A 23,160-nucleotide genomic window follows, 5' to 3' on the forward strand; every position below is an offset into this window, starting at 1 on the left:
TGATACTTTTTAGCAAGAATAATTGACCAGCGCATATACCACTTTTTTACTGCCTACATATTTCCAAAATGTTCTGTATGTGTGTTAAAAGTCTACTTCTAATAAGTTCATCACTTTGTACAGTCATTTGTGGAATAACTAAAATAAACTAAGTGCATCAAATGCAAAGTATAAACCTCAAGCATCACTGACATCAACAGTTTCCTTTCAACTCAATGTAAATTAAAATACACTGGGGGACAGGGACATCATTCATTTGTTGGGAGTTTTTTCAGGTGGTAATAAACACTTTTGCTTCAGCCTTTGAACGGGAAGATGTTACTACCATTGCAAATCCATAATTATGATGGTAATAAAAAAATAACTTTAACTGTTGTTTTTTTGCTGAGCAGAATTTTGCCATGCATTTTAAACAAATACAGTCCAGAAATAATTAATTTCACCTTCAGGCAACACAGTTTTATTCTCATCAACAGAAAAGAGAAGAAAGACATTTTTCAAACTATGTATTAAATAATTTGCATTCACTCCCATGAAATTTTTGTGCCAAAATTATGGAGAAATATGGTAAACATTAGAATGGTTTTCAATTATATAAATCACTTATTTAATTCCCCTAAGTGAATAAACTGAAAATAAAACAAGCCAAAAGACTTTAGGCTTTCCATATGGAATAGGAGTCCCTGCTCCTATTTTGAAGATAAGCAAAGGTACTCATCTCATTTTAGTTTCAAGAGAGCAGTTTCCATTGATAGGAGCCCACATAAAGCAAATCATGTGAAAGGATGGTTTTGCATAATTAATTGGCATAATTCAGCATAGCCTTTTTTGTTTATTCCACTGTTCAATATAAGGTCTAGTTTCCAAGAGAAAAAAATATACATATGTCAATCCATCTGAAGTCTTATATGGAAAAGTCGAGTCTCAAAACATTGGCAAGGTTCTGGGAGAGTCTTCAATGAAAATTAAAGGTCCTAGAACATTCTCAGAATTGTGGCAGAAAGTAGACTTAAGAACCAACTACTCTTATTGGGAAAACAAAAGAAGATATGACTCTTGTATCCCCCACACCAAATCTCATCCCTGCTTGGCAGTATGGAAGTGATGTGCACCCCATCACTCATTCCAGGTCATGAAGGAAACTATTGCAAAATAAGTGATGGCGTGAATTTTAAGTAAAAAAGCACTAGATCAGCTTTTTCCCTTTTTTCAGGACTAGATTTCAGGTGGATAACCATATCCAGTAATGCTAATCCCACAACAGCCACTTGGACTAATTTTCTAAAGAACAAACTTTTTATGCTACTTCTTGGCATGTTGAGAGACTCTTAAAGTCACTGTCAAGCTGTGTTCCATGCAACATTAGAAAAGCATCATTTAAAAATTACAGTATCTAAGACTTGCTTTGGGAGGTGACACCACATTTTAGCATTTTTAAGACAGCAATCTGATCCAAAGCTACTTTCTACTGGAACAGAATATATTTTTCAACTTTACAGCTTAAATAACAAAGTGATTGTGAATTCTGTCCACAGCAAGGCATTATGAAAACTGAAATGAAAAACAGTTTATTTTAAGCAATTGAGAAAAAATAGATGGGAAGTGTAACTTAGAAGAATAAAATTATTTGTCAAGCACTGGAGTTAACAAGTACCTTACCTGACTGAAATACTTCAAAGCTTTCTGATTCTTTCTCCTTCTAAATGTGCATCTCCTTCAGCTATATTCTTTCTATGGGTTAAAATCCCTGAGCTTGCCAACTTATATGAAAACCCACAGCACCTGGTATCTCAGAACTCAGTCCTACCTCTGTACTAGTACCAGTAAGTTACCTTTGAATCCTAATTTTCCTGCAAAAGATAAATAGGCTACTCCAAATAAGCTTTGTGGAGAAGCAAAAGACATAACGGTGTTTCCTTCTCTCTGGTGCTTAGTGTGCAAGTGCCATGTATGTTCCCCAGCCTGGGAAATGGATTTATTGATTGCATCCTAACATGTTAGGAGAAATACTTGGTGCAATGTTAGTATGGTATTTTACTTCTTCCAAAAGAGCACAGATCAGAAAGAGAAATACATTTTGACTCCCAGAGATCTCTTTGAACTGTGTTTACATTGTATTCATGGACAAATAATATCCATGACCGGGTAAAAAAAGACATTCTTACACTGTATGGGTTCTTAAAGTATTTGCTTTTCATTTACATCTACATAACACCTAGGAGTAAAAGTTCTGAAACTGATGAAGCTATAGTGTGTGATATTGGTGCAAATGAAATCAGAAGCCAAATTCCTGACCTTGTAGAAGTAGCAATATCAAAGATGACTTAGAAAGGCAATAAGGAGCTGCAGAGCAGATTGAAAAGGAAGTGATTGCATGGCCTCAGTCTTAGGTATTAATGGCAAATCAATGCCTTGAATTGTGAATTGCTATAGCCCCCTAGCAGCAATTGAGTCTCTCAGAAAAGCGTATTTTATTCCTAATCTTTCAAGAGCTGTTTTCAATGCTACATTATAAGTCAGATTCATTTTTCTAGCTATTTTTCATGCAATATAAAAATGGGAGGGGTGGTGGGTGGGAAGAGACGGGACGAACACACATATTCGCTGCTCCTTCCACTTGTAGCAGAATCTAGTAGCTCCTTTTCACTTTTACTGCTTCAAAGGTTTCACAACAAAGGCAAACCTGCAAACTCCAATTCCAAAGAACAATACTTGTTTTGTTCTTTTAAATACATTTTTTCCTCATTACATACTATTCATTAAAGAAAGAATGCTTCTCACTGAGAGAGGAAATATTTAAAGGAACAGGCAAGACTCTAAAGCACATAATTTTTTATAGACATAGGCAGAAGTACATCAACATCGGCAGAACATGTTGATGAGAATAAAAATATAAAATACTTTGATTTTCCATCATATTCCAAATCTAGCCTCAAGATTTGCCTAAAGATTGCACAATTGAGAGACTTAGTACATATAATTTTAACAAAATTCCTAAAACAAAAAAAAACACCTTTCCTCTGGTGATGCTGCCCATAGTACACAAAGGGAGATTGAGCAGAACACCCAGGGAAAACAGTGCCATTGGGACACAGGTTGGTGATGTTCACACCAATCACATTTTGGAAAGCTCTGTGGTGAAATGGTGGCAGGAACAGAGCTAGACATTAAGCACAGCTGAATTCAGTAATTTTCTGGTTTGGTTGCTTTAGAAATGTTTCCTAATGTACAAGACCAAACCCTTATTAATGAATTCTATGCAACACAGAACAGAGGAGAAAACAATTGAAAAATAGCAATACCTCCAAAAAAATAAAGCAGAACAGGCATATTAAAAAGAAACAAAATAAAAGAACTTTGTATTGTCAGAGCCACAGGTCTAAGAACTCAAAAAAAAAAAAAAATCAAAACAGGCTTTCTTTTATACTCTGCAGTTGAACCTGCAAAGTGTCATTGGAAATTTTTTAGTGAAACATCACAGTGTACTGGGACAACACAATCAGGCTTTTGCAGCAAATACATACTTGGCCTGTTTCACTTATTTTCCCTGTGCCCTAACTGACCTGAAACATTTACTGTCACCCATTCATCAGGGGTTATGCCAAGTAAAATCAAGGTGTCCTGGTTTTATAGACTTTGAAATCTGTTTCTGTTCACAGTTATTTAGATGATCAAGAAATAAAACATAACACTGGAAAGACAAAGGGTATAGACAAGAACTACAACCATACTGTATGGTAGGGCCTTACTTGGTGTGTGTGCCTGTCTCTGAAAGAGGAAAGGAAATTGGGAATAAACTCCCTCCTTTTCAGCTTCCTCCATTTCTGCCAACACATACTCATCCTTACCTGATGAAACGAGGACAGACTAGCGCTTTCTGATTCTTCCCATAATTTCTGCGGTTGTCTTCATATTCAACTGTAACTGCCCCGTTTCAAACAATTTTATGCCACACAGACTTGCAACATCTCACTTATCTTCTCCTTAGGTAATATGTCAATGAGTGCACTGTACTTCATAAATTCTTGGAAGAATGACAGCTTTGACTTCTCTTAAATGTCTCTTTTTGCTGGAAAAATTAGCACTTTTTTGTTCTAGGAAAAAACACTTTACACATGATAAGGAAACCCCATTGCATGTCTCCCCCTAAATAGATATATATCAGTATATTGCTTTTCACTTCATTGAAACTCAGACTGATGCAGGCTTATCTGAGAGAAAAATGATACTTTAACTTTTAAGGTATTTTTTTTAATTTATGTAAAACAGCTGCAAACCTGAATAATTAAGAAGGTAGTGTGCTTTACTGTCTGTCATTCCAGTGATTTGTTACTTCACAAATTAAATCAAACACTAATGGTCATCTAAAATCACCTTTTGCTTGTTGTCTAGTTTAACTATTTGCTTCAGAAATTTCAGCTTTCAGGATGATGATGATGTTATATTTAATCATGGATTTCCAGACAGAAACAGCAAGAAGAAAATTTTATGCCAATTTCACTGTTTTTAAAGATGGATGTTTTGTTTTAAACAAAACAGTAGCCTTGCCAGAAAAGCTGTAATTTTTCTGGTGATTTGCCATTTTTCATTTTAAAACTTAAAACAAAAATTAAAACATTTGAAATACGAATTGAATTGCCTGAAATTGTGACAAAATTTTTTTTAGTTGAGGAATTTATTTGGGTCATAGTGTAAACAGTTATTTGGGGATTTCTCTTTCCCTGAAGAAAACCTGAAATACTGCATTTGGGTTAAACCAAAATTTAATTAATTTGTGTTAATTTTTGAGTGCAGCAGTTGAAATAAAAAAAATATTATTTGTACAGACTGTGAAGGTTTATTAGCTTTCAGAGACCTTTAAGTAAGTTCTTGAAGCACTGCTTGCCTTGTCCTTTAATATAACACAGAAAACCAGCCAATAATAGTTTGGATGTTAGAAAAAAGACAAATAATTTTCTTTTGAAAATGGTGTTAACATAATTTTGAATGCCAAACTGGCAACCTGTAATCTTATTGTTTTTTCTAGCAGCTCTGGGGCATGAGTGACACAGCGTTCAACCAGATTCAACTACATTTATTGCTGGAAAGCTCTACTGTTTCAGTTCTCAAGGACTGCACAGATTAAATGTTCGGTGTAAATATGGATTTGCCTGATTACAGTTTGAAAACTTGGAAACAACATCCCTCAATTTAGTACGTTTGAAAACTTGGAGACAAATATCCCTCAATTTAGTACATATAATATTTCAATGACAAATAATTCTAGGAACAATTTCACATACACAGCTGTTACTACAAGACTTGCTAATTAAGTATCAAGGCAAGTAATTAGACACTCAACTGTTCTGAAATTAGAGAAAACCTGAATGGTGTTAAAGTAATACTTACAATTCCTGACTGTTATAAAAATACAGTAACAAGGAAAGCACATCTGTAAATCAGCAGACAGTGAGCTTAAATATTGTGATAAAACTATGGAGTTAAGTCTTCTACCTGTACAACGTGTGCAAGGCAGAGACATAAATCCTCAGCAGAAGAATAGTGGAAGTTATATCCAAAGGAGTAGAAAAGGCATGACATTTAACAATAGTCTGTGATTTGACAATGTATTTTTATGGCATCATTTCAGATACATAATTTAGTCCAGAAATGTCTATTCACACACAGTCACAACCTCTTCCCTACTCCAAAAAACACCTCACATACAGTACGGTCCCAGATATCGGCATAAAGTCACCAAAGGTGAAAGTGATACTGTGCTTTGGTGTGTTGCCTTCCCTTATAATAATACTGATCTTCCCTCTGCAACGATTTACAGTTAACTGACGAAAAATGCTTTAGAAGAACCAAATATTAATAATGTCATTGCATGTGTAGACAGATGCCCCTTTTGTATCTTTTAAGTTATTATATGTATCAGTAATAATAAGTATTCTCATAAACAAAATCTTGTACAGTACAGTCCCATACAGCAGGAAAGCTTGTAAACTGGTGCCATATATTAAATGAATATTAAATGAAAAATTGCTTTATTCTTCCCACAGGAAGTTGTAATATGAATTAAGCATGACACCATAACATTTATAGGTAAAATTATTTAATTATATTAGTTGAAATTTTATAAAAATATCAACCTAAGGCATGTAGGTATAAGAAATTTCAGTTCTTTTTTTTTTTTCCCTGACAAAATTACTGACAGTAGGAAACAGCACCCTGTACAGAGAAATGAAAGGAACTGTTGATAGCAAACCCTATTATCCCTATTATTCCTCACTATTCACAGTACAAATGAACAAGAGACCTCCCAGCACAGATCTATCATGTCTAGTTTCATTTAACCTACAAAAACAAAATCTGTTGTGTAAACATGTGACATACTGTGTTGAAAATGGTAGCTGGGCTAGCATTTGGCATAGCTGAAGAGGGAAAGACAGGAGTGAAAGTATTTCATGACTTGCAACTTTTCTTCTCATATGTCAAGCACCAAATGGAGCTTCTCTTCCTTTGTGCCTAATGGAAACTATGGTAGCTAACAGATGTTATGATGCCTGCAGAAAACAACAAATAATGATCACCAGCCAAGGAAATTGTTAGCCTCTGAAATTAAACAGGATACTACAGTTGCTCATTTCCTACAACTTACTGTTTATTCAAATCACATCTAATAACTGAGGACAAGGAATATACTTGCAGACCACAACAGAAAAAGACACCAGGGTCAATAAAGGCCAAAATGAGGTCCAAACAGTACACCCTGCAATCTTATTCCATGATTGGGTGTAGACAAAAAAGTAATATTTTAGATAGCCAAATATAAGTAAGCAAGTATATTACTTGGAAGAATCAATACAAATAAATTTAGAGAACATTTTCATGTTATTTTTCTCAGGAAAAGGAGGATGTCCAGCCAAGAAAAAAAAAAAAAAAAAAACAACCAGACTAGAAATTTAACAGTCAGATTAAAAAGAAAATTATATCACATATTCATCTTTGATTTGACTTAATCTAATAATCAAATGTAAGAAAATCATTAATGGATGTTGAAATGCTAGTCCAAACAAAAAAGACTAATGTACATTATTAAATAGCATTATTACTTCCTTCTTTCAGGTGGTAAAAATGATGATTGTGGTTGTGCTGACATTTGCCATCTGCTGGCTGCCCTATCACATTTACTTCATAGTTACTGGGATCTATCAACAATTAAATCGGTGGAAATACATCCAGCAAATCTATTTGGCCAGCTTTTGGCTTGCCATGAGCTCCACAATGTACAATCCCATTATCTACTGTTGCCTTAATAAGAGGTAAGAGCTGGTGATGAAACAGTTGGTATGCATAACTTCAATGAAAATATAAATGATTTAAATGGGATAAAAGACAAAGAGTTTTTGCTTGAATAGTTTCCAGTTAGTGGGAAAGAAAACCAAACATAAAAACCCCTTTCCTTTAGGTTTGTACTTGAAATGAATCTTGAAACAACAAATGCACACTTCCAGTAAATATTTTGGTCTACTTAAAATTTCAGAGCAAAATTCAGTATTCAGAAACCAACCCTTCCTGTTTCCACATGCAAACTTTAAAATCTATAGCAGTTTAATATTTTTTGGCTTGCAAAACATTAAAATAAAGATGTAAAGACAGTCACTAGCTATATACAGTGCAATCTGCATGTCACTAACTGATTGTATCCACAAATTTGTTTTGCAATGCTGGAAGAATATAATATAAAATGTGATTTATTGTGTATTTTATACCTCACCATTAGATTTCTACTGAGCTCTGAGGTCTTTAACAGGGTAATAAAAAATATATTTATATTCTCATTACTCAATACTAATTTACAGTACTGTTTGATAGCAATGTATTATGCTCTGAATTTCAAAGGCACTTCATTTGTTGAGTTTGGTGAGATTTTACAGATATTTTTCAGTTTGAGACAACTGGATTGCAGAATGAATGCATGTTTTTCGTTTCAGCTTGTAGGACAAGTTTTGCCATAAATGTCATCCTGGCCATTCTATTTTTCAGTATTTCTTCTAGTATTACTACATAAAGACCACCAAAATCAATGAATTAGTTCACAAACTCAGTCAGTATGAATTGGTATTGAATAAGTAATCTTAAATATTATTTGGAATCTCTTTTGAATGAGCAGACAGTGTCAAGTTTAATTGCTGACAAGCTTTACACCAATTTTATTACATACTTATAAAACCCCACTTACGATCATGCAACACCTGTCAAAAGGAGACTATATAGAAAATGAAGCAACCGAATCCTGCTGAGTTTTTATTGGTGTAAAAACACTGGAGTCTGCCTCCTTGATGAGGGTAGCTTATGATGCTTAACTTTCATAGTCTTTTGAAATGTCAAGATAATGCCTGATTACATACAGCCTTCTGCCTTTTTTGATTATTTACAACTGTTAAAAAAGAGGTATAGTTTTAGTATGCCAGAAATAAGTCCTAATTCAAATGGCAAATTTCCCGTTAATTTCAATAGAAATCAGATTTCAAAGGGTATCCGGTGTCTGTAAAATCAAAGGTGAGGAAGATTCAGTCCTCACATGTTCTCAATTACTACCAGAAAACCTTTAAAATATTTTCATTTTCTTCAAAAAGTTATTATGATAGAGTTACAAAAGACATTATACATAAAAAAATACTATCTCTGATGTGGCTTATTTTGACACTTATACACTGCAAAATTAAACATCTAGATTAAAGAATAACCCAAATCAACAAAAACTTCACAATTTGGAGACAGACTGAAGGTCACTCTGCTCAGAATTTAATGCAAGAATGAAATACTGGTGGAAGTTTTCTTGTAATTAAGTTCAATATTGAAATCAAGAAGCTGGAACATCTACTTCCTTTTCATGCAGGAGGAAAATACAGCCTGTTGCTGGGAGTCAGATCAATTTGTGCAGTATTGTTACTGCTGCTGGATCTAGTCTCAGACAGAGTTATAACACCTACCCCTAGACTCATCTTCCAGGCTAATTAGGATACTATTTATGTATCTAGATAAAGAGAGCATTATTTCAAGATGAAGAAAAAAACATGCCTGAATGAGAAAGAGGGTAGAAGGTGAGACATAAAATAATAAAGTTGTTAAGCTTTTACAATTTCCTTCACTAAATCCATTTCCATCAGAGGTTCTTTCAATATTTTTTCATAATTGCATATAAACAGAGAAATGCTGCATAGCAAGCTACCTGCTCATTTTTCATCATGTGACAACTCTGTGGTTCACTTAAAAAATTGAGGAGGAAAGAAAGTTACTTCTGTGAGATCAGCCAACTTCCACTGAAAACCTCATTTTTATGCAGATAAATTTGTATCTGCAGTCATCACTCTGGTAGCTGAATCATTGCTCCAGAAGGCTTACAGACACAATAAACAACCCAGCTGATTGTTGAAACAAAAAGAAGCAAGACAATTGAGAAAGTCTGATAAGTTTTAGGTCTATGTGAAAAGGTGCTCTTTTTCAGGTCACACAGCAAGTTGGTTTTCTAATATATATAACCTATTCTGGAAACACACACAAAAAAGTATTTATAGTAAATCTCTGCCTCTGAATTGAAATAAAATCATACTGTATGAATATTGCAAGCACTAATGTGCTAAAGCCTCAGAATTCCCATTTCTACATTGTTCACAGCCGGTTTTTAACTTCCTAGGATGTTCTTTCATTATTACAAATGATTTTCCAAATATTTTGTATCAACAATTATTAGTCATTACATCATTCCCATTTAAGCATCTCTGTCAGAGAGGGAAATACAGAAGGGATACTGGAATTTGGAAGCCAGGATGGTATTTTAGAGAAAAAATTCTTGCCAAGAGAAAATTAAAAAGGTGCAGATTTCATCATAGGCCAAATCAAAACAATTTCTGTGAAGACAGTGCTATGAAAGCTGGCGTTTGTTTCTTTAAGCACAGGCAAAGGAAGGGAAATTGAGTATCAGGAAAACACCAATGTAAAAATGCATGGAAAGTATATAGAAAGTCAGAAACAGAAATGAGATGTTACCACTATCTTTTTTATCCTACCCAGAATTTAGTCAAGTGAACTTCCACTGATTTCACCACAAGCAGGATTAGAGGCAAGACAATTAGTTGAGCTAGTGTCCACTCAGCATAGTATACGTTTTCAGGTGAAGACCTGTGGCTGCCTCTCGCAAGCACAGGCTTTCACCAAGCATCTTTCCTCCCAGGTTCCGAGCTGGCTTCAAGCGAGCTTTCCGCTGGTGCCCCTTCATTGAGGTGTCCAGCTATGATGAGCTAGAGCTCAAGTCAGCCAGGTTTCATCCCACCCGGCAAAGCAGCCTATACGCTGTGTCCAGAATGGAGTCCAGCATGACAGTGGTGTTCGACACTAATGATGGAGACAACACCCACACCAGCCGTAAGAAAAAAGAAGCTCTGAGGGACATGAGTTTCAATGGCTCTTCATGGAGGAATTCCAAGACTGTCTCCACAGCCTCAAGCCTCATCAGTTCACTGCACGCATCAGTAGATGACTATTCCCAAGTATTTCATGGTGACAGTTGCTAGAAGGGCAGCACTGGACAATGCTCTCCTAATTTGGGACTAGATATTCACACCACAGGAAAGCAAATGTAACTCCATTGATAAACCCTAGCTATAAAAATCTGAGACTTCAGGCATCATTTACTTTTCTGCTTTGGAGAGAAAGAGGAACCTGAAGATATATGTATGCATCAGTCCAAATGCACACTTGCACCTTATACATGGTAATGTTTGTAGTGATTATCTAAAATAAGCCAATGGCATAAAAAATAATTGTTTTAACTGTATCTGACCTGTGGCATTTATGTTTCACTTGCTGAAATGTAACAGGCTCTTGTACTTCTTGAAGCTGAAATGTACAATGTTTTCTATTATGAGTATTAATCTTACAGTAACAAAATTATTTAAGAGCTGCCAAAAAAATATCCTTTATAAATTAAGACCTAATGAGTCCCAAGTCTATTCAACTGATTTACAATTTAGGCTTATTCCCAGGCAAATAGACAAAATTATGTTCACATGAATGAAGTTCAGCTCTGTTTGCAACAGCACAATTTTTCAAATATATATGAGAATCGATTATTTTTAAAGGAGAAAATTTCTAAGAGCCTGAGTTAAATTGTACTGAAGTTTCTATATTAGTGAACATTAGACTCCAATGGAATGTGTACTTCCAGGAGGATGTATTGCTTAAATGAATGTCCCATAGCTTTGTATCTTAGTGCTTAAGTATAAGATCTTCCTCCAGTGACTGCAACAGAGCCTTTGTTACTGACTTTAGGAAAGGTCAAAAGATTTTAAACAGGAGATTCACATGTAAGAAAAATACCACTGTGGCAATGAACTCTTCTCTGCAGAAAATACAGTAAATTGTTTCACTATGAAACACTTTTACCAGGAAAAAAATGTTTGGGCTATTTTCCCAAATTTTCCACAGCTAGATGCATGTAAAATTACTCCTCTGTCTGCATCCAAAAACATGTTAGGCATTATTATGCAGCCACTTTCCCACCCAGTTCAGTCAAAATCCACTGACCATTACCATTGCAAAGAAAGCTGAACTTAATATAAAAGGGTCCAGAGGGCAGCCTTTGTTTTAGATAAATGGCTATATCAGTTGCATGGATCAACCAGTTGTGTGAATGTCTGTACTCAGTTAATCAAAACTTAAGCAAAGGAGTGTGAGTGTCTTCCTGAGGTAGCTAGACCAGCATAGGGGAGTATATACCTAGGTAAACCCAACACAGTATCAGAACAGAGCAATTAACAAAGAGAAGTTTGGAAAGAGAAAGGCTTTAGCTGCCTTGAGCCCACATTCCTTCCCAGCAATGGGGAATGCCCAGCATTGCGACAATGAGCATATCATAAAAGACTAGTAATGAGAATAATGTTTGTATTGTGATTCATCTGTATAGTCAATTGGTATATTCTGCTAAGTGTAATTTGTATTTGTATTGTGATTTCAGTGCATTGCTGTACCAGTTTGCCAAACCAAAAACCTGCATACGGTGAAATACCCCAAAGTAGTATACCGGTATTTAACATTAAACCCACCACGTGTGGAGTAACTGAAGAACCTGGTCACAGAGTATTGTTTTCTGATGAAAAATGTATCACAATTCCAGACTCACACTTTTTCTGTTCAAGGCCTGATCTTAAATTCACTGAAGAGCTCTGTTCATTAATGGCTTTCCTTTTAAATGCCGGTTTATGCTTTCCTATAGTCTGCATTCCTGAAAAACCAGCTGTTTTCTATCATGCCACAATACCCTTGCTTTTTCTTTATTAAAAAAAGGAGTGTATAGTAGTCCAGCAAGTGTCATGCAATGCCTCTAAAAAATATTTTCTATTTGTCCCCTGAAATACTCTATTTTAAGAATTTAAAATCTTCACAGGTGTTTAACAACTCTGCTGAGAAGATTCAGGACAGCACACACACAACAAAAAATGAACCTAAGCATATTAACCTGATGGTGATGTATTCCAAACATATGCTGTAAAGAATATAAATCTTAAAAAGCTGTATATAAAATTACAACATCACAAAAATACAAAACTTCATCCTCATATAACTTTTATTATCCTTGGCTGACAAATATTGAAGAAACAATGGTGGCTTCCTCACACCTGTGTATCTAATTAGTGAAAAAATTTCACTGTGTATCTAATCAGTGAAAAAATTTCACTTTACTAAGTGTTTTAGGATATGACCTCCTGGACAAGAAATCCATTTATCATGTCACTATATTTTGGTGGGATAAACGTATCAAAAACACCCTCACCATTGCTGTAGTTCTCTGAAGTTACAGAATATTCCTGTACATCAAATTACAAGATCTGTGCTCTTAATCACAGTTTTGCTTTAAGAAAACATTACAATGATACATGGTGCAAATCCATCTCTTCATCTCAGCCTCAAGAAACACGATGGGTTACACTGTTAAACAAGTAGCACATCAAAAACTGTGACTGACAGCAGATTGCATTTGAATTACTATTTCTGAACAAACATTTTCAGTTAAGTGTCCTGGTCACTGTAAAATTCATTATAAGCCTCCTGACACCCTTCACTGAAGGTACCAAAAACTAGGTCATCCTCAGTTTGTGCCAATAAGATTGCTCAAAGTAGTAGTCTGCATGCAGTGCACATGCTTCTATGTGTCTGCTGGTGCAGCACTGCAGCAGTCTCACATCTGTGCTGCAACCTTCAATCCACCTTCTTCACTTTTGCTGAGAGGTGAGTTAAGGAAACCAGACAGATACAGAGCTAGCTTCCTGTGGAAAGGGGCCTAATACTCCTCTAAAGCAGCTACAATTCAACAGCATCTTCTGATCTTGAAGATCTTCTGAAACATGAGTCCTTCTCATGTATGAGTTCCTACTACTTTAGCCCAGACTCCTACTGGAGTCTGCCTCTAAAATGTTTTTCTGATGAAAAGACATCATTGCTCCCTGAACTACAGTGACATTCCCTTGGTATAGGGCAGGTTTAACTTTCATATCTCCAGAATCTCCAGAGACACAGTATGTTCAGCATCAGTTTCCTCTGTCATTCCCTTGACATTGAGTAAACTTATTTAAAATAAATAAATAATAATAAAAAACCACAAACAAAAAACCCAAAAAAATCCCCCAAAACATACCAGAGTGAAAAAAAACCCTAAAATTTACTACATTTAAGCACACTCTTCACAAGTAATTTCATGAACAGAGATTGATAATACCTTTTTCTCAAGTCTTCCAAATGAAAGCATGATGTTGAGAGGAAAAATGAACTCTGAGTAAGCTCAGGGTACTCATACGTGATGCATTCAGTAGACTGCAGCCTGAGGCTATTTGGCAGGAGCCCCTTGACAGCCTCCCTTCCAGTCCCCTTAAGTATTATTGTCAAGGTTGGGAGGCATTGGCACAACTGCACACGGCATGAGCTGTTTGCAGCCTGTTTATGTCTGGTAACTAAATGTGTCCATGGAGGAAGGTCATTGACCAGTACTAACACACATTTTCAAAAATAACATACAAAAAGGAGTCATATAGAAAAGGAGAGCAAAACACAAGTTTTACAAGTTGCTTTTTTTTTAATCTAGGTAATAACATTCAGGGTGTTTGGAAGGGGTATCTCTCCTTTAATACTGGTGAATTTCTTTCACAGCAGTAAAAAAGAACTCCTATTCCACTGATACAAATTTCAAAACCTTTCAGGCTGTTCTCTCCAGGAACTACACAGATTGTAGAAACACTTGTTTCTGTTGCATTTATTTCAAGACTTTCGATGTTACCCCAGCTCAGGTAGAAATTTAAATCTGCCATACTGCTTCCTCTAGTTTAGACAAGCTTTAGAGTCTGGTTCCTATGTATTGTTTGTTATTGAATACTTCTGCATATTACTATAAAAGATGCAGGAGATACTGCTTAGGATACATCACTGTTTACAAATGTTGTGTGAGTTCCTTGCATTAAATTATGCCTTCAGTTCAATTTAAGCCTTCCCGTTCATGAGCAGATTCAAGTGATTTTGTGTTCATAATTCAAATTGATTTGTTGAGTGCAATCAAAGATTATTCTTTATCAGTCCACGAGCAGTTGCTGTGGGTATTTACATTCAAATTGTTTCAGATGGGTTCATATATCACATGGTATACTGTTACTGGCTAATGGGATTGCCTCTCTCCTAAGACTGAAACATGCATATTGGATTACAATTGGAATCAGATCTCCCAAAGCAAATGGTTACATTTACAAATACCAAGCTTGCCTGTTACAAACACACTGTAACATAGCCTCTGGAACCACGATTTCCAAGCGTCCCAGCATAAGTTTTTCACTGCAAAATTTGCGATGCAAACAAAAAGCGACATCAGGATCAGTCACATAAATTGTATTTCCAAAGTACATTCACTTTGAAAACTCATGTTGCCCAGCCTGCTTGGATTTACATGTTTTAGATGATTAAAAAACCTAATCATTTATTCAACAGGCATTCACCAATGCTACAAATCTGTTAACACTTGAAATACCCAACAGCTCTTCTATAACATTGTCCACAAATTCATAAGCAAATGAGAGTAGCAACAGATCAAGTCTGTAGACGCTACACACACCAAGACTTCAGGCAAGCTCCTTCCTGCACGCAAGGAAAAAAATCCCGCAGAGTGTCTCCAGGCTGGCAGAGGTTCTGCCAGATGAGGTCTGACAAGCCAGGGACAGGGAAAGGTTCAGCGTCAAAGGACTTCATAAAGCAGCCTTGCCAGCAGCTCTTTCCTGTCTGCAATACTGAAACCTCCCTCTTGGATGTTAACTGAAAAACTTCAAGCAGCCAGCAACACCTCAAAGATCAAAGGTAATGATTTTCCTTGGCCCAAAGCTCTACGCAGTAGGGCCTTACACTAAAGAAAGGAAGCTTTGCATTCAGAAGTGTGTTCTGGTATGTTCACAGTGCTCATTCATTTTGTTTGAGTTTGGAACCTTAGGCAACATTTAGGCTAGTGTATCACCAACAAGTAATGGGCCAGGTGAGGCTACCCACCTGGAGCAGGTCTTCTGGGATTTGGTGACTCTAACAAGGCAGAAAGGAATTGGTCTTCTCTCCCTGTGCCCTGCACCCCAGCACCATCAGGGCTACTAAACAATGCCATTGCTGTCACCTAACCAGCTAATACATGTTGGGAAGCAGGACCAGTACTGGCAGAGAGACAGAGAGACAGCTAGCCAAAGAGTTTGCCCTGGGTCCAAAACTACTTTTCATAGCTTGTTAGGCATCTAATCCCCCTAAAACTGATAGGATGTAAAGACACTTTGGAGCTAGCAGAAGATAAGCTTAGACATAAAAAATAGCACAGGCACATCAACACAGAGCTCAGAGAGGGCTAAAATTTACCTTGAAATTACCAGACTACCAAATTACTATGGGTAAACTTGCCCACGCTGTCAAGGCTGAACCATTTCTAGTATTCATAATCACACACACCCCTCCTAGTATGTGTAGCTACCTCCATATTACAAAGCACTTAGTCTCCTAGTGTATACAAAGGGGTGGGGGGAAACAGTGTAACTATCTTTCATGCTCTCAAAAACTTCCAGCATTTGTCCCTAGTACTGTCTGAGCAAACATCTCACGAACAATCCCTTCTCCCAGACTTCTCTAAGTGATACGCTTCCGCTTCCACCGCATTCAGGTCATCCTGAGCCCATGAAGATTCATACAAAGAGCACCACAGCAGTCTGGTCTCCAGCTGAACATGACAAACCAAATGAATAAGCAAAACTCTCAAACCTCCCTTTTCAAGCACAGCTAAACAGCTTCTCCTTGTCTGAACAACTTGAACAACTGGGGAAAGCTTTGGGTATAGTTTTATCTAATTATTGTGAACGTGTATCACATAAAACAGACATATGTCTTCTCACACCAGGCATTTATAAGCCACCTTTTTTCCCCACCTGATCCTGTGGTTCCTCAATAGTTCTCCCATATAAATCTAAGATTCTGGCTCCTAATCCTTCCTTCAGGTCTAATCCTGAGGCAAAACAGAGGAGGCATGGAGGGGACTCTTCTTTGAGGTTGCCTCCATTTAGCACAAAATTTAATCCAGCTTGCTCGATGTCAGTCTCACACAGTGTGATCAGAGTGTTCTGCCTTCTGGCAATGTTGGATGGATTCAGGAAGCTAGATGTTCCTTCAAAACAAAAAAGATCAGTCCTCTGTCCTGGTTTCAGCTGGGATAGGTTAATTTTCTTCTTAGTAGCTGGTGCAATGCTGTGTTTTGGATTTGGTGTGAGAACAATGTTGATAGGACACTGATGGTTTTGGTTGTTGCTGGGTGATTTTGATACTAAGTCAAGGACTTCTCAGTTTCTCAGGCCCTGCCAGCAAGAGGGCTGGAGGGGCACGGGGAATTGGGAGGGGGCACAGCCAGGACAGCTGACCTGAACTAGCCAAAGGGATACTCCATACCATAGAATGCCATGTTGAGTTTATAAGCTGAGGGAAGAGAAGGAAGGGGAGGACATTCAGAGTGATGGCATTTGTCTACCCAAGTAACTGTTACATGTGATGGAGCCCGGCTTTCCTGGAGATGGCTGAACACCTGCCTGCCCATGGGAGGTAGTGAATTAATTCCTTGCTTTGCTTTGCTTGTGTGCATGCCTTTGCTTTACCTATAAAACTATCTCCGCCCATAAGTTTTCCCATTTTCACCTTTTCACCCTTCCAGTCCTCTCCCCCATCCTGCTGTAAAGGCAGTGAGTGAGCAGCTGTGTGAGGCTTAGTTGCTGGCTGGGGTTAAACCATGACACACTCAAAATACTCTGGTGCCACTGGTCAAACATCCTTTTAGCACTTCCTCACAAGCACTAATCAGCATCACAGAATGACGGATTAAGCTTTCACCAAAGAAACTACAGATCAGTCAGAGGATGTTGTGCATTTGACTTCTCAGTCATCATGGCAGCTTATCAAACTGCACCTAAAAATGGATAACTGGTAGCAATACCCATGATCAGTTTGGTTATAGGTTGCAGTAGCATTTACAGCTGCATAACATTGTCCAAGGAAGAGATCTAACTGCATTACATGCCAAAGATGAAAGAGTAGCATCCCCCACTGGGACTGCAAATATAAGTTCAAAACCAACTATTCAGGTAAATGGGTTTAACACATAATTTAGTTTTGCAGCTTGCTGATCTATTCTGCAGTGTCTTGGACTAATTGCACTAGTACATTCTATATCTTATACAGAAATTAAAAAATATTCTTAAACAGGTAAGGTATATATATGTGAAGTTTGACTCTTTGGCCCTGAATGGCTAAAACACAATTCAGTAGAAAACCACCATACTGCATTTGTCTTTGGAAAACATATCTCTGTCCCTCAGAGTAGCCAAGGATAAGTTAAAAATGCAATAAACCAAGATCAATAATTTCATTCGCCAGTAGAAAAGGTGGATAGTAATAGTTTTTCAATAGTTTTTAAGTAATCAATATAAAAAACTAATCACAGAGTATCAAGTGAGGTGATTTTTTACTTGAACTATATCTCATCTTCAGAAAAATCCATGGAAAAAAAAGCAGCTGAAAACAAATTAATTTCCTGGGAAAAAACCCAACTTATTTGAACATGCCATATGTCTAACAAAATTGTCCAGTTTCAGAGTCCAGATTTAGCAGAGTTGTAAGTGAAAAACAGAGTTTGTCGAAGAGTTCTACCAAGATTTTTGAAAATCTGAAAAATTATTGTCCTAGCTCTTATAGGTTGCTGTATTTGTTATCTGAATGCTGAATTCACAAACCATAGAATGCTCTGAGTTTTGGCACAAACTATATATCTGAAAGATCATATCAGAAGCATCTTCCATGCTCGTATTGTACAACAAACCACCCATGACGAACAACAAACACTGAATTGCTGAATCAGCTTGAAAAAAAAAAAAAGTCTGCAAATACATTACTGTACAGGAAATATTTCTAAATAAATGCTTTTTAAAAACAAAATAGCATGAACAACATAAGAAAGCAGAAAATTACTACCAAACACATCCAACAGCCTAAAAAAAGCTTCCAATGTATTTCTGCTGTTTATCTTTGAAGGTATCTCCTTTTCAAACAGTCTAAGCACCAGTACTTTTTATTCCCAAGTATCAGGCTGGCTGATTAGGAAATTGTCTTTAATTAAGTGTCTGTAGCAAGGCTGTCTGTCCCAGTAGGCTAACATGATTAAGTTATGCCAGTTTCTGTACACAGCAGCACACAAGGGAGAGATGTGACTAACTTTACACCTGGCCAACTTCTAGTCCCAGATGACACTGTTACCCAATACAACAGTGGGATCAACTGGAATTCTGCTTGTTACAGCTCTATACAAGTTCTGTCTATACAAGGTGTAAGCTCACACATCAGCTCAGGAGGATTTAACCAATTTGCTACATAACCTGACTATATGTATTCAGTTATTTACTGTTTTCATTTACTGCTTTCCTTTTAAAACCTTGGTATAAGAATATTCCAAAAATTATGAGCATTAGAGTATCAATTACCTTACTATTAGAGGCTATACAGGAGCTAGTGAAAATACCAAAACAAGTTACAATTTATTCACTTTCTGAGGATATGCCCACAGGCATGAATGGAAATGTTGAGTTGTGAATGACAATACAATGAAAGCCAGCAAATGAAAGAGCAGTGAAGGTCTGCAACAACATAAGCTATCATTAAACTGTTACATTTAACATTTATATTTTGGAAGCCTTTGGCTCTGTATTTTCCAAAGAAGATGGCAAAACTCCTCAAACACCGTAACCATCTCCCATCTTCCCGCCATAACAAGATCTTTGGTCAACTTCTCCTTGTTTCAACTCAAAAGAAGCCTGACCGTGAGGCCAGGAGGAAGCTCTGATGCAACCTGGCAGGTTTCCCAGTATGGCTGCACCTCTGCAAGCTCTACAACTTGTAGAGTTGCAGAGACACAGAGAGCTCTACAATTCTTCATAATGTAGACCTAGAGACCTGAAATGAGGCAAGATCAACAGATCTAAATTCTAATTGCTTTCTAGCAAGCAAATGCATTTGTCTTGCTTGTCACAGTGACATACCAAGGTGGGTGTTACACAGAAATTCTTTGAAACAGAACAAATAATGCACACATACACACACCAGTTCCAGGGAAGGAGAAAGACCTTGAATAAAACTATGAGTTTCATCCATGGAAAAGAACAATGCAATTTCCCAGCACACCTTGGCCTGTCAGTGGTGGCCCTGGCCCATTCACAGAGCTCAGATCCTTGCCAGAATTCTCAAGTGATAAAATAAACAACCAACAGGAGTTAGAAATGAGCAACAACCAAACAGTTGGATGCTAATAATCCACCCCACACACGCGGGCAGATGAGTACTTCAACAGAAGCCCCCAGCGATGTGTCAGAGGTTGATACGATAGAAGAAAGTGTGCTAATCATATCATTTTGATGTACAGCTTTGAAGGTGTCTAGGTCACCATTTTCCTAATCAATGTAATATGACCTTCAGCTCAAAATGCATGTTCCTGTTCTACTGAATAAATGTGGCTTGTGGACTAATGATTGCAGAAGGGCCTTAGTTCTTTTGAGGCCTCTGAGGAGGTGATAAAGGAGCTTGCAGGTCATGTTCCAAAGTACCCAGGAGCCTTTGTCTTTAGGGGTAATTGAAAAAAGAAACAAAATTAAATTCCTCTTACATAGGCTACCATATGTTTCTGGATATATTAGGAGAGGTCTTGATGTTTTAATATACAAAGCACTTAACATTACTTCTGTCTTTCCAATCACTGCCAGAGCTATTAGGAATTAAGGTCAAACACTAAATTAACTTTACTGAGGAAACAAAGTACATACAAGGGCTGTTAACTCTGCAAGGCCCACAGCTCCTGTCTGAAGGTGAGGGTAGTGAAAAACGTAATAGCATAGATTGGAATAAGAAGCTATCTTTTGCCTGCCAACCATGAAATTGAGATTTTGGAAAACGCTGCCTCTGGAGAGATGTACACTCGTGTTGGGGAACACCAAAGGTAGCAATTCTAACATACCGCTCAGGCCACAGAACAAGGAGCTTGCGCACTGATGTGCTGCAGAGTGCTAAATCATGAGGTGAGGAGCAAGATCCTGCACCATGGCTGAACCTTGGTTGGTGTCTCCCTGGCAGAAATCCAGCAATCGCACTACTCTAGCTGGTGCTCTCAGCTACAATAGTGTTACTGATTGTCGGGCCATGCTCCAGTTTGTTCAATGCTTTTTCTCTTTTTTTTTTTTTTTTATATGATTCAGATTCTCCCCAAACTAACAAGAAATTTCATCTGCTATCTCTTCATGGGGGAGTATTTAATCAGACTGAAGAGGAAGGCACGTAACTTTGGTGCCTGTGCTAGGATCAGCTCTTATAAGCCAGCCAACCCCCAAACAAGCAGCATAACTTGTAACTTGAGAGCAGCTGACACTTGTAACAGCTGAGCATCAGCTGGATGCTTTTAAAAACCCAGGACTGTGCACACAAATTAAATTAGCATATTTAAATCACTTGTTATCACAGGTTACCAATGCACAGGGTCAGACTTCACCATGATACAAATAATCAAAAGTGTACTTTGCTCCTTCTTTTCTCCTTCCACATCTTGGCTGAGTGCTTCACAAAATTGCACTACTGCAGAGTAAGAAACTGGTGAAATTCAATCCCTTACAAATATCTGAAATTTCCTGTCTTTCTCCCATAGATGAAATATTGTTAGAGCCATTATTTTCAGGTTTATGCCCATAAATGTAAATGCTACCTCTTTTATCTTGCTTCTCTGTTTGGCTATTATGTGTAGACTGTACTTGTAAGGCAGCCTAAAAGTGGTCCTACTGAACTACTGCTACCTCCGTAAAAAGAATGTGCTACAGTTAGGCCACTATAGCTAAGAAACATTAGTCTCAGCTCTTCCTCCTCTTTTGTGAGAAGATGTCTCAAACACTGTTGATGGGAAGGGGATAACTCAGTTTGTTCATAATCTTCAAGATAAGAGTTGCAGAAGATGCTTTGGTATTCAACAAGAAAAAGCCAACATTACTCTGTAACACAGATTCAAAGCAGCAAAGATGATGACAGTTGTGTATCTGTATCACATTTCTCCCAAAGTGCATTGTGCCCTTGAATGATTAATATAAATGCTTTTAAATAAGACTCTAAGAAATATCTGATTATTCATTTTATTTCAAAGACCTTCTAAAAAAAGGAAGAAAAGGATAGGAAAAAAACACACTGTTAATCTTGTTTACTCTTGAGAGAAAGCAGTCTCTAAACTGTAGAAATCATTACACGTACATCATTAAATGTACATTTTTAAAGCTCAGCATTTTCCTTGATGAACACACCAGGAAAGCTAAGTTTTTACTGGAAACAGACAAGGCCGGGGGGGGGGGGGGGGGGGGTGTGTGTGTGCGGGGAGGAGGGGGGGGGGAAGAAAGGCATATATCAGGACCAAAGGTAAATTCTTTTAACTTGCTTTCCTACAAATGACAATAAATGTTTTTTCTTTTTTTTTATCCCCCCTCCAGGTCTTCTGTGGTCTTATATTATCAAAGTACAAACATCTTTGTCTCCTTCTAATATGAAAAAGCAATAGGAACCCCAAAAATGCTTAACAGGAATACTTCTTTTTTTATATCAAACTGTCTACCTGCAGAAGGCACTGGGTAAACATGACACTGAAAACTATGATAGGGAATTGATATGTCTCATCTCATATATGGTAGTATAATAAAATAATTATTTTATAATCATAATATATAAGCATTGTACTTATTTCTCTTACATTACTAGCATAATACTGCCGAAATTTTTGCTATGGAGCAAGACCCACTGTGCTGCGTACTTCACACAACAGAAAACAAAACCTGCTGATTCAATGAGCTTACAATTTACATGTAACACAAGAAATGTCTGGCAGCTTAAAATAGGTTTGCTAATAATAGTAGTCAACTTGATTAGAAAAGGCTTTCAAAAAGTCTCCTGGTTCTCTCAGTGGAAAAGTACAATGCCTCTCTTCTCCATGCAAGGTTAACATTGAATTCACAAGATGATCTGTGAGAAAGCATCTAGGACCAAATACCATACTCCTCTCAATCGCATGCAACAAAGTTAATTAAATTACACAGGGTTCACTCTGATATAACTGAGCAAAATCCACTCAGATATTTTCATTATAGAGTTTCATTTGTATTCGTTCAGGTAGAAAGAAGAAAACGTAAAGCATTATTTTTCTTAGTTTCACTCCTAAGGCATCCATTTACACAGAAATTGAAAATTTGTTACAATTACAGAGCTATAAATGACAAGATGCTTTGAAAGAGATGAAAGAAAAAAGCACTGCCAACATTCGTTCATTAATGATGGTTTAGCTATTTCCACTAAGCTACGTAAAATATAAAATTATTTAATTTACTGAATGTAAAAGGAAAGGCTTTTCCTGATGTGCAACAGTGGGTTTGTAGAGAAATCTTAGAATTGTCAGAAACTTAACAGCCAAGGTCTGTTCTCAAAACTTTGTGACATTTTGAAAGCACGATGCACATTAAGGGTATAATCAATTCCTTACCTGTAGACATAGATCACAACCAAGAG

General features: G+C 37.0%; 1 protein-coding gene across 1 annotated transcript in view; it reads left to right on the forward strand.

Annotated features, from left to right (window-relative positions):
• Positions 1–10,731, forward strand: part of TACR3 (tachykinin receptor 3) — a 41,047-nt gene extending 30,316 nt beyond the window's left edge. Inside the window, exons 4-5 of the mRNA XM_040582392.1 lie at positions 7,111–7,307; positions 10,223–10,731. Of these exons, the coding sequence (XP_040438326.1) occupies positions 7,111–7,307; positions 10,223–10,562 (537 nt within the window). The 3' untranslated portion in view covers positions 10,563–10,731. The remainder of the gene's footprint in view (positions 1–7,110; positions 7,308–10,222) is intronic.
• Positions 10,732–23,160: the final 12,429 nt, after the last annotated feature.

The sequence above is a fragment of the Falco naumanni genome, chromosome 1 (assembly GCF_017639655.2).
Source record: "Falco naumanni isolate bFalNau1 chromosome 1, bFalNau1.pat, whole genome shotgun sequence".
NCBI lineage: Eukaryota > Metazoa > Chordata > Aves > Falconiformes > Falconidae > Falco > Falco naumanni.